Here is a 20,528-nt window from a genome sequence, read left to right on the forward strand (position 1 = left end):
GGTAATATTAGTTTATTTAAATTCATTACATAAATATGCTTTTGAAGTATTCTTACGTATTAGTTTATTTAAAATTTAATTTAATATAATAAATTAACCTTTATTTAAATAATACTTTATACAATATTTTTTAAATTCTAAACTTATAGGTATTTAATAGATTTAATAAAATAATTATTTAATATTATTAAAATACTTTATACAAGAATGACTATTACTATTTTAATAATTATTTAGTACTAATAAAATAATTAGATGTGAATGACTATTACTATTTCGTTGGACGATAACACTAAGAAATTAAGTATGTATATACATGTAGTCATTTTTATGACTAAGAATTTTAATAGTTATTTTATAGTACAACTAATAAAATAATTTGATGTGAATGACTATTATTATTTCATTAGATGATAACAATTAAAAATGAAGTGTATGCACATAGTAGTCGTTTTTATGACTTAGAATTTTAATAATTATTTAATACTCTCTTTAAAAAATAATTATTTAATAGAGTACTAATAAAATAATTTGATGCGATGACTATAACTATTCCATTGGACGATAACACGAAGAAATTATGTATGTGCATGTCGCCATTTTTAAGACATAGAATATTAATAATTATTTAATACTAATAATATAATTTGATGCGAATGACTATTACCATATAAGTTGGATAATAAGACTAAGAAATTAAGTATGTGTGTTTATGTAGTCATTTTTACGACTTAGAATTTTAATAATTATTTAATACCACTAAGAAAATAATTTGATGCGAATAATTATTACTATTTCGTTGGATGGTAACAATTAAAAATTAAGTGTATATACATATAGTCATTTTTATGACTTAGAATTTTAGTAATTATTTAATACTAATAAAATAATTTAATTCGAATGAGTATAACTATTTCGTTGGATGATAATACTAAGAAATTAAGTATGTATATGCATGTAGTCATTTTTATGATTTATGGAGTGAGAAATTAATATATTTGAGATTTATGCAATTGTTTAATCTCGTTAGTTTTGATTGAGTATATTTAGATGATTGAGTATATTTTGATAAAAGAGTGTAATTTGATGAGTTGACTTTTGATATGAATTTGATTGATTACTTAGATAAAAGATATAATAAATGAATTGTCTTTCCTTTTATAATTTAAAATAAGGGTATATTAGTCTATATAATAATTTGATTTATGGCAAAGTGACATAGGGGTATTATGGCTTGAAGACATTATGTCTCTAAATCATCACTCATCGCCAAAATAGGATAGTAGAAAAGTCTACTTGATGTTTCCAAAATTAGAATCATATTGATCTTTGGTGTGCTACAAAATAAAGGTGATCGATACAAATCCCATCGATGATAAAATTACCTTATTATATTTAGGAGCTCTTAATAAGAATTGAACAATCTTTCATTTTTCGTTTTAGGAATATTTTGTGCTAAACTAATTTATACGAAAATCTTGTTTTGAAATAAAATAAAAAATCATGAAATATTTCTAAGTTTTCCATTTTGAATCTTGTGTCATGTTAAATGTCTAAATCTTATTCCATATCAATTTTGTGAGGATCATATCTAATATATATAAATTTAGATAACTCTCCCTTTATAAGTAGGTCTTTGACGAGTGACTCATTTCTAATACGATATCAGAGCGGGTCACAATCGATGATTGATTTCTCTATGCCTCTTATATACCTAACGAGTGGAAGACCGATGTTCATCCAGCCCACATCGATGATGGTTCTTATCTCTTGTCTTGCCTATCCACGTGATGGAAGTCCGATATGTCATTTCAGCCCACACGTGCAGTGGCGTGTTAAATATCTAAATATGTCCCGCATCGACTTGATGAAGATCCCATCTAATCTAAATATATGGATAACATTTCTCCTTTATGAAGTGTTTTAAGAGAGTGAATGACTCATTTCTAATAAGTCCTTTTTCCTTTCATTTTCAACTACATGAATTCGTTGTTCACAAAAAACTGCGAGCATAACGTGGACAGTAATTGGATCTATTGGTTAAGAAAAGCCTAATTTTAAGAAATTGAGGCATTTGTTTGGACACATGGTTCTAATTAGAGGTGGAAAAGTGAATAACTTTTTGACCTGTAATAAATGTGAGATATTTGGCGGTGGTTTTGACTCGTTTGGTTGGATTTCATAAATTTTCAAATCAGTCGACACACGCGTTCATTAACTTGTCTCTCAAATTTCTCTTATTTTAAGGACCTCTAATCCAAGTTTTAACTATATATAGATTAGGTAGGGTGAAACTAATAGATCTTGCATTCGGGTTATGTTTATTAGATTAGTTATCACTGCGTTTCCAAATGCATGATATATACTAATACTATTATCAAAGTAACTTAGGTGATCAAGATTTATAATTGACATGCGAGTATAAAATGTAATACAAGCGCATCCACACAAAGAGAAAATTTGTTGGGTGTTAGATGTGAATCCTATTGGCATTGGCATTGGCATTAGCACCGTAATTAGTAAGTAAATTTGTCAAAGATGTAAAGTTAGTCTTAACGGAATGACATAAAAAAAGGTAATGAAGGTCGCATAAAAAAACTTAAAAGTATTGATTAAGTCTTAATCAAAATGTAACCCTTGAAAAAGATTCGTAGCCCCACCAATTTCAGTCCCAACGACTGACGGTAGTTAATACCGTTGGCCTCAGATTTTTATATATAAACAAAAAGAATTATATGATACTATTAGGTTTAGAAAGATATGCCGACAGTATTCTTCTCGAATTCTTTATACATCTCAATTTTTAGAATTAGAATTATTTATAATCAGTTGAGCCAAGGAATCTCGATCGATCATCCCCATCTCACTCATTCACGACAAAAAAAAGTGGCCCAAATTTTTTTGCCGACTAATGACTTTATAACTAACACCTTCTACATATTCCAAATATCACCTTAATCACATCCCGACATATGCATTAATCAACGCCGATCATAGCTTTAGAGCAATCATCGTTTACATATGCATGCTATTGGATGAGAACATAATTAACTATATATATGGTGATATGGAGTATTAATTAGGGATTAATACATATTTAGAAATAATTTGAAGAGAAATAATAAGAGAATGAAAAGATCGATGGGGACAAGAGAACGACGGTTTATATATTTATTTTATTCTTCATTCTTAATTATAATGAGATGCTCCGCACATATTTATAAAATGTGTTGTACAATCAAATCTTAACAAACTAAATCAAATACTATAATTCTAACAATTTATGAGAATAAATAATAAAAACAATACAAACTATATTCAAGATTCATGGAGAAAATTATGTGGAAAAGATATCGGTATCCTAAGGTATCATCAATTCTTATTTCACTTATTGATATTCCAACTTCAAACAACGTAAATACACTATTTCTATTGAAATAAACAAGTCAAGATCCGTAAAACATGATTCACACTAAAATTGAAACACAATGAGCTATCAATTATCAAAGTATAATTTTGAATAATTCCCAAACCAAAGGTTACGGTTCGAGTCCACTGTGGTATGACGTTTAAAATTTATGTTTATTTACAATCCAAAAAGAAATGAAAAAAAAAGTACTATAACTTTGAAGATAATTGGGCAAACTAGGAACTTAACGGGTCAGGGAAGATTAGCAATGGGGTTTACTTGCAACTTGTGCTTCTCTAATTTCCCTTGAATCAGCAAACAAATATCCCAAACCCTTTTGATCTAACCTTTCTTTTTGTGCTTTAGTTTTTTATCATAAACAAAAACCACTTTACAATTCTACTTTGTTGCTTTTATTAGATGTAAAATCTAAAGTATGAAAAAAGAGAGTTTTCTAGAGGTCAAAAGTGCGAGTCTCATTTATATGTTGTACAATCCCTTTTGCACATCATATTCAAATTTAAATACGGTAAAGTTTTTAGGTTAAAGAAAAGTTAGGTATGAAAATTTTTAAGAACCAAATAATTGCATGGTAATGAAAAGCAGGAGTTGGTGGCAATCAATTATGCTGAATTAATGACAATAAATCAATCTAAAACTTAACAAATACTGCGGTTGAAACTGGAAACATGAAACTAGAGTCAAAAGTGAGGCGAGAATATGATTTCTGTTAACCAACCCATTCAAACACCACATGACTCATCATTCACTATGTCTTGACTTAATTTTTTTTCTTTTATTTTTGAAGCTGTTGTTTCAAGATTCTCAATTCAAAATGGGTATCAAAATGAGAGATCAAAGTAATGTTCAAAATAACAAGGTCGTACTTCTCTCAACTTGGAAACGGAATGCTGGTGTATAATTAGTGTTAGAGTTACTATAAAACGTGTTTCGAGTCTGCTTATAGTATATAGTTAAACTCTTTATCCATTTTTATCTATTAATGAGAAGGAATAGTACTTCACCCATTTCCTAAAAATAGAAACTTTTAAACTGCACGGGTTTTAACGCAATATTGATAAAGTAAGAGAGACTAAAAGAAAAGAAAAGGTGTGTTAGCAGAAAATGAATCTCGCCTCGTAGAAAGAAAGAAGCCAAAATGGAAGAGTTTCTATAGTTAGGAAACGAACTAAAAATGGAAAGACTTTCTATTTTTTAGAAAAAGGAGGGTGTAAATACATTATTCTCCCATCACACCCTAGAAATAGGCATTTAGGAGAGGCATGTGTTATAATGCATAATTCATACAGTAAAAAAGGAAAAAATGTAGTTGTAATAGACTTCGAATCTATTTGTCACATGGTCCTAGGGGTGGTTCGGTACGGTATACCATACTTTGAGTGTCATACCGTATACCGTACCGAAAATTACGGTATGACAAAACATCATACCGATACTGTACCGAATTTTTCGGTATACCGTAAATTCGGTATGATAGTTTTTTATACCGATACCATACCGTGTTTTTGGTATACCGTACCGCATCCCGGTATACCGTACTTTTGCGGTATACCGAACTTCGGTATGACATACCATTATACCCGTTATATGGAAATATAATATATTATACCCAAAATATTAAAAAAATAATAATTCTATTATTCAACTACATAAAAAAGTACAAAATAATTAAACTTTATACAATCATTCTAATATTCAAATTTATAAAACTTCGACAACCAAATAAAAAACAAATTATAAAATCATGAGCAACATTATCTTCATTTCATGGAACCTTGTCGGTGAATTTGACAAAAAACAATTCTTGTAGATGAGACTGAAAATGGATTTTATATACTCCATATAATAATAATCCTATAAATATGACATAAATATTATATATATATATATATAGGGGTGCGTTAAAATGACAACACTCTTAAAATGACACTGTGACACCACGCTAGACTGCAATATTATAAACACTAGACTGCAATATCCAATACACTAGGCTTCAATCTATAGATTGCAGTCCAATACACTAGACTGCAATCTATAGATTGCAGTCCAGCGTATTGGATATTGTAGGCGGGAAAAATTGCAGTCTACCGTATTGGATATTGCAGTCCGCGAAAATTTACCCTTGAGCAATTTTTATGATTGCCACATGGCAGCTGATTATTCGTCCATATGTACAAATAGTTGGCTAGGATTGGTGGTATGATGTTACCTTAAGAGGTGTTGTCATTTTAACACAAACATATATATATATATATATATAGGGGAGCACTAGGGTACCACCTTATTTAGATTGCCAACATACATCTTATTTCAGCCCTTGGATCTTATAATAGGCGGCTATGATTAATTTCCAAAAACAGAGCACAGATTGCATTTTTGTGTTGAAAATATTGCTTAACAAGGGTAATTTAGTCATATTACAGTAGTTTAATTTGAATCAATTTTGGTCCATCCCACTTATTCAGACGCAGAAACGGAAATGAACCTCTCTCTCCCCAATCCTCCATTACTCTTGCTTCCAACTCCAAAATCATTTTTTTGGCCTACCTTGATTTTCATAATCCCGAGGCGGCGATTTCTTCTATACCTAACATCTATTCTATTTTATTGTGCGATTTCTTGCAGTTATACAGAGACGAGAGTTGGGGATTTTACGACGTTTTACCAGTTTATTTTGGGTTGTTTCCAATCATTTTTCTGCTGCCTCGATTTGGTGTTGTCAATTGACTCATGCTAAATTTGCAATAAATATGTCACCCACAAGTGTATGGGGTATGTAGCACGTGGCAAGTTGAAATTATCGATCCTCGAAGACTAAATGCCGGCTTGAGTACTACGATGCAACTTTGAACACTATCTAGACTAATAGAAAGGGTTTTTGGTTTTTCTTAACTAAGATCAGAAAACAAGTAAGCAAATAAGAACAAATAGGAAACTAAAGCAAATAAAGGGTAGTTTTCACTCAAATAGGGAAAGTAGGGATATGGATCCATTGGTATGGATCACAGGTGTTCACCTAGGGATCATGTTCATCTATTGGATCTCATGTGTGGCTAGGAAGGTAGGGATATGGATCCATTGGACCCCCTCTCGGGTGCATCTAACGCGTTGATCGGCCTCTAATGTCGGAGTCTCCTCCCTACACTTCAAGACCGACTCCTAAAACCTACGGACCCAAGCCCTCTCTCTAGCTATGCATCTCTCGATAACATAAAACGCACGGAGTTGTTGATTATTTAACAATCTAACCAATTATCTCTCAATGACAATGATTAGAACAAGACATCCAATTGTTAGCTAAGCAATTAGACATTGAAAAAGCAGAATAACCAACAAAACCACCACAAAAGAGATAGATAAGCATAAATCAAGGTTTAACCTATGGATTCCATACAAACTTCACCAATATCCCTAATAAAGACTTAGCTACTCATAGTGGAAGCTAAGACAAAAGAAAATACAAAAGCAACAAAGGAAAACATAGTAGAAATGGAAAATAGAACTCCCTAAGGTGGACTTGATGTTGGGGAGAATCTTTCTTCTTCAATCTCTTGAAGATGGAAGCCTCCTTGCCTTCAATCCTCTTGAATCTCTCGATTTCTCTCTCTATTTTGCAGTGGGGGATGTTAGGGTTCGAAAATGAGTAAGAACCCTTTTATACTCGGAGTGAAAATCAGGATTAAGTGAGCACGCATACAAAACACCCGGTCGGGTGATTTGTAAGTAGCGAAACACCCGACCGAGTTTTCTTCCCGAAGCCCGACTTCTGCAAAACACCCGACCGGGTTTTTCGAGAAATGGAAAACACCCGGTCGGGTTTTCTTTCTGGAGTCCACATAGCTTCTGCAAAACATCCGACCGGTTTTTCCGAGAAATGGGAAACACCCGGTCAGGTTTTTCTTCTAGAGAACTCCTCAAAATTCAGCTTCGGCTCGTTTCAACCCGTTTTCATCACAAAACTACGACAAACCCATTAACTCACCTAATTAGTGTATATGTGGTGAAAAACCTGTATTTAACATCTTAAACCATCAAAAGCACTCTCTAATCACCCATAAAACAAGCCTAAACTATGAGTTTGTCAACTCCCTCAAACTTAAACACTTGTTTGTCCCTAAACAAGAAGAAGAAAATAAGAAGACAAACTCATGTAAGGATGTTGGAGTGTCATCATTGTCTCAGTAGAAATAAAGTAATCAACAAGTATCAATGGCCTCGTAGACAAGTATAACATTATAAAGTATTGCTTCAAGCTACTATCATGTACTCAACCTTGCCAATTCGCCCTCATAAGGAGAAAATGCAATGTGCATTTTAGAAATTTCACTCACTCTCAAAGTGTATAGGCTCATGACATAACTCTCAAATCATTAAATCATGCATAGTTTACCATATGCTTGCTCGAAATCTACACTCTCTTCTACTAGGTGTGATTAAAGATCTAAGGTCCGAAAGGTCTTTTCTATAGGTTGTAATGCAGGCTCTTTGGATAGGTGAGGTAATTTTTGGCTAAAGTGACTTTAATCTCCAAGATATGACATATTCAATTTCACCAACTTTCTTCCCCAATCTTAGCTAGTACTAGGCTTTGCCTAGACTCTTCCCATCTACCAACATTCCACTCTTGTTCAATACCTCTTTTTCAACCTTCAAGGCACCCTTTTTCAGCAAATGTCAATTGCTCACCATTTTTCGCTTTCATTTTTCTTTTCTTTTCTTTTCCCTTTTTTTTTCTTTTTCTCCATGCTTTGCATGATATCATCACTATTTTTTTTTCTTTTTTCTTTCCATTTCTTTTCTAACTCAACAAACTTGTTTTTCATATGCCAACATCACTTCCACATTTCTCGTTGATTTTTCAAAAGTACCACATGAAAATTCCAACCCCTCGGTTTGTCAAAGAAAAGGTTTATAGGCTCAAAGTGGGCTAACAAGGATTATTAACATAACGGGTAAAACTAGGATTTGGCTAATAAAAATGGCCTATCATCCTCCCTTATCTCTATAGCCACTATGTAGACTCAAGGAGATCGCGAGCAAGTTCTAGAAACATATGACATGCTTGAGATAAAACACACATTTAGTGATAGTATAGGCTTAATTCTCACAAGGTCATTTTGGCAAAAGACAAGGCACCATGCGATTCACTTTAGGCAATTTGAAATGAAAATTACATGTTACTTAGCCATATCAACAAGATTTTCGAAATTTTTTGCACAAAATCATCATTGGCAACTCCTCCAACAAATCCTCACACTCGTTCAAACATCACTTTCTCTCACCCTACTATCATTCTACCCAAGGGAGATTATTAAACATACTAAGAAAACAAGAAAAACATTCCTAAAAAGAAACAAAAACACAAAAACAATTGGAACAAAGAAACAAGGAAATGATACGCTCGGATTTTGCACTGTTTTAAGGCCATTATTTGGTCTGTTTTTAATGACAAAGTCACTCTACACGTCCATTATTTGCATATTTTGTCTATTTTGGTATTTTGACGTGTTTTGTGAGAAATGTGCATAATTGAGCCGAAAAAGAGAGCCAAAACGCCAAGTTTGGAAATTTGGAGTCAGACGGCGACCGGCGACCGCCGGCGCCCGGCGGGCAGATCGATGCAGCGGTCCGCCTCGGAAAAATGTGATTGGAAGAGAAGTCTCGTCCGGCGACCGCCGGAAGACGTGCGGCGGTCCGCCGCCGAGGGAACAGACTCTCTGGACTCCAACGCGGCGACCGCCGGCCAAGGTCCGTAGGCCCGCCGGAGAAAGGCGGCGAATTCGAGAAGCCCTAGATTTGCGCCCAGATTTACCATATTTTGGAGATCTTTTCCTTCTACAACAAAGAATGGCTTTCCCCTATAAATAAGGCCTCAAGCTTCATCAAAAAGGAGAGAACTTCTACTTGCAAAATACTTCATAGAAATCAAGACCTAGAGTACTTCATTGGTGCAAGGAGTTGGAGAAGGATTTCAAGAACATCAAGAACGACAAGGATTCAACCTACGGGTTTTATTTGCTTTAGTTTCATGTTCAAATTGTCTTCCCTTCAATCTATGTTTTTAGCATATTCATTTATGTGTAACTAAACTCATAGGATTCTAGGGATGTGTTAGTAACGACTTTGGTTATACAAATTCCTTTTTCTATCTAATATTCGTTTTGTTTTTACTTTGTTTCTTCCCTAAGTAGTTTTGATGCTGCATGATTGAGTGACACAATCGTGTATGATTTAATATAACTTGCTTCATAACTGTGACAGAGTTCTATCGAGTTAGATCCACTTAGTAGACGCTACAGTTAGCTTCCCTTAAAACGGCACTGTTAATTGAGAGTGAGGACTTTTCAAGGGTCTTAGGAGCTTTTTGGAGTTACGTGTTAGGATTGACAACCCTAATCTTGTAATCAACGTTTGTATCGCATGAGCATAAGCTAGGTGACTCATTCTATCAAAGTAATAACTGTGCTAGGGTATTGTAGCTCGAATTTTGTATAACCATAACTGTGAACACACATCCCTGAGATTCCCTTATCTCTATCGTCTTTCTCCGTGTTTTATTCGCTTTTAGTTGGTCTATGCTTTCTATTGTTTTTAGTTTTCCAAAAGTTTTCAAAACCCACTTGTTTTTCCAGATAGTATTTGAGTCTTAGTAGAGGATAGACACTTTGTGTTCGTCTTCCCCGTGTTCGATATCCGGTACTAACCTTTAGCTATACTATATATACTCTGTATACTTGTAGATTTATTTAGTGCTAATAAAAAGTGCATCAGGAACACTCCCCAAAATCCAAAATCAAAGAATATCATGAGTTAAGATTACATGTCCACATATGATCATCAAATAGCATTAAAAAAAAGGCGTACAAGCGAGGTATCATCAAATAGAGAGTATGAGAGAGAGAGAGAGAGAGAGAGAGAGGAGAGGGAATCCACTAGACACCCCCCCAAACTTATTCCAAGCAAAGCTAGGATAAGTTTGAAAGAGAGTGGATCTCCCATGGACCTTCACTGTGGAGGCGGAGGTGGATACTGCCAAGGGCCGCGAAATTCATCGAACCGAGCATTGAGGTTGGCCCATTGCGCGGTGTTGAACTCGGTAAATTGACTCTAGTTCTCCTCATACCGGTTCCATCGCGCGTCATTCTGAGCTTCGAACTGGTTCCACCTCGCCTCATACTGGGTCAGCCGTGCATCGTTCCGGGCCCATTGTTCTTCCTGCCGAAGCTCCATACGTGCCATCCTCTCGTTGATCGAGCTGTAATCCTCTTCTTCTCTCTCTTGGCAGCTTCTTGTCCTCTGAGCGCTTGTCCCGACTCCCTCATCACCATATGGCGGCATCTCTTCATTGGGTTCCTCGTGAACCTCATTTTCATCTTCATTCGCCTGCCCTATCATCAAGTGCTCGGGGACCTCGGGAGCCTCAAGAAACGCTGCATGTTCAAATTCTTCATACTCATCCGGATCAACTTCTTCAAATCTTCTATTCGGGAATCGGGCTGCGATGGCTTGGTGGATTGGGGAATTCATCTTCCAATTTCTCTTCTCCACGGGCCCATTGATGTACGTGTTGATGGGGTCCGGAAGAGGGAAGTGATCCTTCAACCTTTGCAAGAAAAAGGCCTGGCCTCTATCTACTCCAAGATCATGTGATCTCCGGAGTGCTTCAATGTCCATAACCGTAGACCCTATATCCGGCTCAAGTCCCCTTGTATTCACACCCAAGTGGCGCGCAATTGCACCCACCACAGCAACGCAACATATAGTCCCCGTACTCCTCTTTGATGCTCGCTCTATATTCTTCACAATATAGTGAACCATATTCATTGGCCTTTTGTGTACAAGGCACCATAGCAAAAATAGCTCATCTTTTTGTACACTCCCTATTTCGGCACGTGCAAAGGGATGATTGTTGCAAGCCTTCTGGACTAATCGGAGAACCGGGTTCCGGATCATGGAGCTCTTGGCCCGGGTGGCCTTGAACCCCTCGGTCTCTAAGGTGATGTCGTTCCAAAATCGGCTGTTTTTGAACTCCATAAATCTCATTTAGATCCTCCATGGATAGCTCATACTCCGTGTTCCTTAGCCGAAACTGTATGGCTGCAATACTCCTTCCCCGCATCTGTACCACCAATGTGGTTAAGAACTCGAGAGTGAGGCGGTGGTAGGAAACGATCTCCCTTGTGAAGATCCCATTGAGTTCCCCCACATTACATAGCTCATCAAAGCATTGTAGTAGGCCCAAATTATGTAGAAGCGCCCGACAAGGTTGCCTAGCAACCTTGTAATCTTGTCGGGCCAGAACCTTCCATTTGGCCCGCTCCTCTGCGGTTCTTAGGGCGACCGAGCATGCTGATGCTGAAAGGACCATTGTACCTACAAATGCCAAGTATTAGATTGCAATGTAATCAAAACCTAGAAAAATCTATCAACCAACAAAGTAAAAGTACTTCCCCAAACTTAGCTCAAAGGCTAACATTCAACAAGTTAACATCATGGAGTACTTTTCACTAATCTCTGTCATCAAACTAATCATTTAAAACACAAGAGTAGGCATCACCTCCTAATAATTGCTTATATATCAACAATCAAAGCATATAACAAAAGAAACTAAACACAAAATCACAATTGAAGCTCAAGAGATGTACAAATTCATCCTATCCCTGTTCTAACATGTAAAGCTCAAAGATTTCACTTCAAAATATCACAAAAATCATCATCAATCCCCATGCTTGTAGCCAAATTCTCCTCCAAAACCAATCAATCACAACTGTTAACAATTCAAACCAATATTACTCACAACTACACCATCCTTTGATTGTATTATTATTCTACAAACCCAACTGTTCATCAACATTAAACAAATGAGCAACAAAGTCCAACAAGGCAACATATCAACGCATTCAACTTCACATTATGCACACAAGTTCTAAATTATCACCCATTCTAGCAATTCTACATTAAATCCACACTTAATCCTCAAAAACCCACGATTATGCATCAAATTCATCATATTCTTCCAAAAATCACTCTATAAACAACAATAATACATGGGTAGAGAAGAATAGAGGGAGAAATTCATACCTTTAAGGCTTAATTCAAGTAGAACTCGAAAATTAGCTTCTTGCCTTGTTCTCACAAAATTCCACCACATAAATGGTTTAAAATGTGTAAAAGAGAGAGTAGGAGAAATATTAGAGTGTAGAAGTGAGATTGGAAGAGAGGAATTGAGAGGAAATCACCGGAATTCGGATTTGGGGGCTAGGGTTCGCGAGAATGGGACGCCGGGTGTTTCTGCCGGGTTTTCTGCGACGCATACTATATATCCGAACAAAACACCCGACCGGGTGATCTGGAAATTAGAAAACACTGGGTCGGGTTTTCTTACTGGACCCCAACGGCATTTCAAAACACCCGACCGGGTTTTTTAGAAAATCGAAAACACCCGGTCGGGTTTTCTCTCTGGACTCCCGCTTGCTTCGACAAAACACCCAACCGGGTTTTTCAGAAAATGAAAAACACCCTGTCGGGTTTTTCCTCTGGACTCCAACCCATTTTTTTCATTCCTTCCATTTTTCACTCTTTCGTTCCCATTTTCCTGTTCCAACACTCTAAAACAAAGAAAAATCCTTAAAATGAGTGAAAAACACATTGACACAAAATAAAATTGTACCTACTAGGGGTTGCTTGACGATCTTCAACGCAATTGTTTAACGTCGTTTGCCCGACGATCTTCAAGCTCTCATCATTCGGTCAAGGTCACAACGAAGACCTCATCTTGTTGCTCCCTTGTGTAGAACCTCTTGATGTTGTGGCCATTTGCTATGAAAGTACTTCCATCGGCCCCAATAAGCTCCATTGTTCCATTGGTCATCACATTTTTGATAGTGAATGGCCCCGACCATTTAGACTTGAGCTTGCCCCGGAAGAACCTCAATCTATGATTGTAGAGTAGCACCGCATCCCCTGGGAAAAACTCTCTCTTTTCAATCATCTTGTCATGATAGGTCTTCAACCTTGCCTTATAAATATAGGAATTGGCATAAGCCTCATTCCTAAATTCATCTAGCAAATTGAGGTGAAGCATTCTTTCCTTTCCGGCCTTCAAGAAATCCAAGTTCAATTTCTTCACACCCCAATATGAGCGATGCTCCATCTCTACCGGAAGGTGGCACGACTTTCCAAATACCAATTGATATGGCGACATCCCAATGGGTGTCTTATAAGCCGTCCTATATGCCCACAATGCATCATCAAGTTTAAGTGACCAATCCTTTCGATTTATGCTCACCGTCTTCTCTAGAACTTGCTTCACCTCCCGGTTGGCTAACTCGGTTTGACCATTAGCTTGAGGTTGGTAGGGTGTTGTTACTCTATGCTTCACTCCATATCTAGTAAGCACACTTGCCAACCATCGATTATTGAAATGGGAACCTTCATCACTAATTAGAGCTCGTGGGGTGCCAAATCTTGTGAAGATATTCTTTTGGACAAACTTAATCACAACCTTGGAATCATTGGTGTGGGTAGGAATAGCCTCTACCCATCTAGACACATAGTCCACCGCCAAAAGAATATATTGATGGCCACATGATGATGGAAAGGGGCTCATGAAGTCGATCCCCCAAACATCAAACAACTCAACTTCCACAATAGGGGTCATTGGCATTTCCTTCTTCTTTGACACCTCCCCGGTCCTTTGGCACTCATTGCAATGCATCACGAACTTTTGGCAATCTCCATAGATACTTGGCCAATAAAGGCCGCTTTGAAGCACCTTCATCACGGTTTTGTTCGCTCCAAAATGTCCCTCACTTGGTGCGGAGTGACAATGCATAATAATGTATTCTCATTCCGCTTTAGGAGCACATCTTCTAATCACCATGTCGGCACATCTTCTAAAGAGGCAAGGCTCATCCCAAAAGTAGAACTTCACATCGTGGAAGAACTTCTTCTTTGCATAATCAGTGAGCCCATCCGGAACTACCTTAGCAACAAGATAATTCACTATGTTAGCATACCATGCCACCTTGCCTTGAGCCACATAGAACAAGTGTTCATCCGGGAATTCTTCATTTATGACCAACTTCAACTTCTCCTCTTCACTAGCATGCTCCAATCTTGATAGGTGATCCGCCACTACGTTCTCACACCCTTTTCTATCTCGGATCTCAAAATCAAATTCAACAAGAAGCAAGATCCATCTTATAAGTCTTGGTTTCGCATCTTGTTTTGCAAAAAGATGACGGATGGCGGCATGGTCAGTGAAGACAATAGTCTTGGCCCCAATGAGATAAGGGCGGAACTTGTCAAATGAGTAGACCACCGCAAGCATTTCCTTCTCGGTAGTGGTGTAGTTAACTTGAGCCGAGTCCAATGTTCTACTAGCATAGTATATCACCCGGAATAGCTTGTCTCTCTTTTGCCCCAAAGCCGAGCCTACCGCTACATCACTTGCATCTCACATGATCTCAAAGGGTTGCGACCAATCAGGAAAGATCAATATTGGAGCGCTCACCAATGCCGCTTTGAGCTACTCAAACGCCTGCACACATTCAAGGGTGAAATCAAATTTTACATCTTTAGCTAGTAAATGACAAAGGGGTCTAGCAATATGTGAAAAATCTTTGATAAAACGCCTATAGAACCCCGCATGGCCTAGAAAGCTCCTCACGACCTTCTCACTAGAAGGAGGTGGCAATTGCTCAATGGCTGCTATCTTGGCTCTATCCACTTCAAGTCCCTCGGATGAAATTTTGTGCCCTAACACGATCTCATCTCTAACCATAAAATGACACTTCTCCCAATTGAGAACTAGATTGGTCTCCTCACATCTCTGCAAAACCTTGGTTAGATTATTCAAGCAAATATCATATGTCATGCCAAAAACAGAGAAGTCATCCATAAAAACCTCCATAATGTCCTCAATCATATCATGAAAAATAGACATCATGCATCTTTGAAAAGTAGTCGGGGCATTACAAACCCCAAAAGACATTCTTCTATATGCATACACACCATAGGGACACACAAAAGCGGACTTATGTTGATCCTCGGGGGCTATCAAAATTTGGTTATAACCCGAGTATCCATCAAGAAAATAATAATACTCATGTCCGACTAGCCTATCCAACATTTGATCAATAAAAGGGAGGGGGAAATGGTCTTTCCTAATAGCCGAATTTAAAGCACGATAGTCAATGCAAACTCTCCACCCGGACACCACTCTAGTAGCTATCAACTCATCATTTTTTCCTTTTACCACGGTGGTACCCCCCTTTTTTCCTACCACTTGAGTAGGACTCACCCACTCACTATCGGATATAGCATAAATGATCCCGGCATCTAACCATTTCAACACTTATTTTCTAACAACATCTTGCATAATAGGATTTAATCGCCTTTGGTCTTGTACCTTAAGCTTGTACCCCTCTTCTAAGTGAATCTTATGCATGCAAATGGTTGGGCTTATTCCCTTGATGTCCGATATGGACCACCCAATAGCACTCTTGTACTTTCTAAGAACTCTCAACAACTTATCTAACTCGGAACTAGAGAGAGAAGATGATACAATTACCAGAAAAGTATCATTCTCTCCAAGAAAGGCATATTGCAAGTGTGATGGTAGTGGCTTCAACTCAAGCTTCTTGCTTTCCACTTCTTGCTTGCTATCTTCACTTTCATCCCTAAGAGGTAAAAATTGTGGACGACGTGATCTAGGAATCTCCTTAGCCGAGTCCAAAGCACCTACAAATTCCAACAGCTCAAGGTTAGCATCTAAAATATCAAGAGAGTAAGAATAATGCATCTCTCTAATTGATCATCCAAGTAAGAGGCCGGTGCCACTCTTCCAACACACTCATCCATCACGGTCACAACATTGCAATATTGAAGACTTCCTCCCGGTTCCACATCATGCCTCTTCAAAGCCTCATATATCGAAAATATCACACTGTCATCATTAAGGCGGAGTGTAAGCTCTCCCTTTGAAACATCTATCATGGCCTTCCCGGTAGCAAGGAATGGTCTCCCCAATATAAGAGGTACAACTTTATCCTCTTCCATGTCCAACACCACAAAGTCAACGGGGAATATGAAGTCATTCACCCTCACCAAAATATCTTCAACTATGCCCGATGGGTATGATATAGATCTATCGGCCATTTGCAAAGTAATGCTAGTGGACTTCAACTTGCCAATATTCAACTTGTTGAAGAAGGACAATGGCATAAGATTGATGCTAGCACCTAGATCATACAAGGTATTCTCCACAAAGCAATTTCCAATAGTGCACTCAATAGTAAAGCTTCCCGGATCCGACTTCTTGGTCGGTAACTTCTTTTGAATAATTGCACTACAACTCTCCGTCAAGTTGACCATCTCATATTGCCCCCATTCTTGTAGTAACTTCTACTACCGCCGTCTCAACTTTATCAATTCTCTTGGTAGAGTGTTTCATAATCCCATCGGTCTTCTCCATCAAAGCTTTTAGAAGCTCATTGGTAACATCAATTGAAGACTTTGAAGTGTTAGGTGCATTGTTAACCCCACTTGGTTGAATAGCATTATTTGGATTCCCATAAGAAAGATTTGGATGTGCATTGAAGGATGGATGGTAATTACCACCCCCATTGTTGGGGCGATAATTGTAGAAGTTCCTTTGATTTTCTCCTTGGTTTCCCCCTTGATGCACATAATTAACATCCTCTACGGTAGATTGAGGCTCTACATTGGGTACCATCCCCAAACTTATGCTATCCACCTTTTGATTGAGAATCATCATTTGTTGGTTGAGGAGATTGAATGCATCTGAATCAACAACCGAAGCTACCGGCATAGAGCCATCTCGACCCGAGCTCCAACTCTTGCTAGTGTATGCAAGCCTTTGAAGCATCTTTTTGCACTCACCGACCCCCTTATCTAAGAATGATCCTCCCGAACCAAAGTCTAGTTGACTTTTGATAAATTCCGAGCATCCATTATAGAAAAGGCTCACTTGATGGCCCGGAGATAGCCCATGGTTAGGACACTTCTTCAACAAAGCGTTAAATCTCTCCCATGCTTCAAACATAGACTCTTGGCTCTTCATTTTAAAATGGGAGATCTCCGCTTGTAGGTTGAGAGTAGAGCTAAGAGGAAAGAACCTCCCCAAGAACTTTTTGGCTAAGTCTTCCCAACTTATAACCGAGCCCGGCTCAAGGTTATCAAACCAATCTCTAGCATATCCCGTCAATGAGAATGGGAATAGCCTAAGCTTGATTGTATCTTCGGGAACCCCATTAAGCTTGGTTGTGTTGGCAATCTCCAAGAATTTGGCTAAGTGCATATTAGGATCCTCTGTGGGCCTTCCCGAGAAAACACGTTGCTCCACAAATTGGATCAATGTCGTCTTCAACTCAAAATTGTTGGCATTCACTCTTGGATCAATGGGTGGCATTGGGATATTAACATTCCCAAATGCATTTCTAACTGGTGCATCTCTTCTCCTTTCCTCCTCTCTTTCCCTTCTCATCTCCTCCATTTGTTGTTGTAGGAGGATGATTTGGTCTTGATTAAGGGGAGGTGGAGGTGGTACTTCCTCGTTATTTCCATCTGGATTTTCCATTGGCTCAACTAGATGTTGAGCTCGTGCTCTCCTCCTTCGTCCTCCTCTTCTTCTATTGGCGGCTTCTATCTCTAAATTAATCGGCTCAAGGGGTAGATGCCTTGAGCGCGTGAGCATAAAAACCTACACAACACAAGAGAGGAAACAAAGGAAAATTAGAGCTAAACTATAAAACTAAACTAAATAAAGCAAGTAAATGTCTAAACTAGTATTCTCTATCTTATCACAATATCAAACACAAAAGCAAATTAGTCCCCGGCAATGGCGCCAAAAACTTGACTCATGCTAAATTTGCAATATATATGTCACCCACAAGTGTATGGGGTATGTAGCACGTGGCAAGTTGAAATTATCGATCCTCAAAGACTAAATGCCGGCTTGAGTACTACGATGCAACTTTGAACACTATCTAGACTAATAGAAAGGGTTTTTGGTTTTTCTTAACTAAGATCAAAGAACAAGTAAGCAAATAAGAACAAATTAGGAAACTAAAGCAAATAAAGGGTAGTTTCCACTCAAATTGGGAATGTAGGGATATGGATCCGTTGGTATGGATCACGGGTGTTCACCTAGGGATCATGCTCATCTATTGGATCTCATGTGTGGCTAGGAAGGTCGGGTTAATTGGTTAGACCCCCTCTCGGGTGCATCTAACGCGTTGATCGGCCTCTAATATCGGAGTCTCCTCCCTACACTTCAAGACCGACTCCTAAAACCTACGGACCCAAGCCCTCTCTCTAGCTATGCATCTCTCGATAACATAAAACGCACGGAGTTGTTGATTATTTAACAATCTAACCAATTATCTCTCAATGACAATGATTAGAACAAGACATCCAATTGTTAGCTAAGCAATTAGACAATGAAAAAGCACAATAACCAACAAAACCACCACAAAAGAGATAGATAAGCATAAATCAAGGTTTAACTCATGGATTCCATACAAACTTCACCAATATCCCTAATAAAGACTTAGCTACTCATAGTGGAAGCTAAGATAAAAGAAAATACAAAAGCAACAAAGGAAAACATAGTAGAAATGGAAAATAGAACTCCCTAAGGTGGACTTGATGTTGGGGAGAATCTTTCTTCTTCAATCTCTTGAAGATGGAAGCCTCCTTGCCTTCAATCCTCTTGAATCTCTCGATTTCTCTCTCTATTTTACAGTGGGGGAAGTTAGGGTTCGAAAATGAGTAAGAACCCTTTTATACTCGGAGTGAAAATCAGGATTAAGTGAGCACGCATACAAAACACCCGGTCGGGTGATTTGTAAGTGGCGAAACACCCAACCGAGTTTTCTTCCCGAAGCCCGACTTCTGCAAAACACCCGACCGGGTTTTCCGAGAAATGGAAAACACCCGGTCGGGTTTTCCTTCTGGAGTCCACATAGCTTCTGCAAAACACCCGACCGGGTTTTCCGAGAAATGGGAAACACCCGGTAGGTTTTTCTTCTAGAGAACTCCTCAAAATTCAGCTTCGGCTCGTTTCAACCCGTTTTCATCACAAAACTACGACAAACCCATTAACTCACCTAATTAGTGTATATGTGGTGAAAACCCTGTATTTTTTACATCTTAAACCATCAAAAGTACTCTCTAATCACCCATAAAACAAGCCTAAACTATGAGTTTGTCATCAATCTGAGTTGGTTCTGGTTTTTTTTTCTCTCTCAAAGGTGCAATTCATGACTCTTAAATATTTATGAGATTTAGTGTTCTGTTTCGGTATTGGGCATGATAATTGCCTGATCTTCTCTCTATTCTTGAGTTCAATTATGTGCAGTTTATGTTTCCTGCTAAAAAATTTGCATGTTCTGCATTCATTTATTGCATACTAATGCATTGCGTATTGCATGTTCATGAAATTCCATGTTTATATGCATTTTATTTTCTCTTTGGAATATTTGCATGTCGTACAATATGTTATTGTATACTAATGCATTATATATTGCATTTTTTTGAAGTTCTATACAATATGCTCCGTATTCCATATTCAATTCGATTTTGTGCAGCTTGTGTTACTTTTTGAAAATTTGCATGTCTTATAGTAATGGATTGCATAATAATTCATTATGTATTCCATGTTTGTGAAGTTTTATACTACACGCCCAATTTTGCATATTATGTTCAAATTTCAATTATGTGCAATACATGTTCGTTTCAAAATATTTGCATGTCTTACAATTAGTTATTGAATCTAATGCATTATGTATTGCATGTTTTTGAAGTTCTGTGTATGTTTTGCAATGTAATGGGGCAAAAAAGGTGGAGAGGATCACCTACGGCAAATCCCGATCCATCTCCTAATACACACTCACAAACATAAGTGATGGACCCCACCATCATTTATTATATTTGTGAGTGTGTATTATAGGAGATGGATCGGGACTTGCCGCAGGTGATCCTTACAAAAAAAAAGGAAGGTGATGACTGAGCCCGAGGAGGAACATGATTTCAATTCCGAAGATTTGGAGGGTAGTTGCGGCCTCAAGCCACT

At 37.7% G+C, this 20,528-nt stretch overlaps 1 protein-coding gene, 1 non-coding gene and 1 pseudogene across 2 annotated transcripts; 1 reads left to right on the forward strand and 2 right to left on the reverse strand.

Annotated features, from left to right (window-relative positions):
* Positions 1-10,435: 10,435 nt before the first annotated feature.
* On the reverse strand, positions 10,436-11,549 carry LOC148923234 (uncharacterized; annotated as a pseudogene).
* Positions 11,550-14,276: 2,727 nt separating this feature from the next.
* LOC148923235 (uncharacterized) lies at positions 14,277-16,807 on the reverse strand. The gene is made up of 5 exons (XM_089061436.1): positions 16,285-16,807; positions 15,843-16,174; positions 15,076-15,263; positions 14,946-14,972; positions 14,277-14,880 (listed from the first exon to the last, which is right to left on the reverse strand). The coding sequence occupies exons 1-5, from the start codon at positions 16,805-16,807 to the stop codon at positions 14,277-14,279; spliced, it is 1,674 nt and encodes a 557-aa protein (XP_088917562.1).
* Positions 16,808-17,439: 632 nt separating this feature from the next.
* On the forward strand, positions 17,440-17,546 carry LOC125208740 (small nucleolar RNA R71). The gene has a single exon (XR_007174219.1). It is a non-coding gene; the product is annotated as a small nucleolar RNA R71 (small nucleolar RNA).
* Positions 17,547-20,528: the final 2,982 nt, after the last annotated feature.

This window comes from Salvia hispanica, chromosome 6, assembly GCF_029641045.1.
Source record: "Salvia hispanica isolate PSC_SH4W2 chromosome 6, Shi_PSC_v1, whole genome shotgun sequence".
In the NCBI taxonomy this organism is placed as follows: domain Eukaryota; kingdom Viridiplantae; phylum Streptophyta; class Magnoliopsida; order Lamiales; family Lamiaceae; genus Salvia; species Salvia hispanica.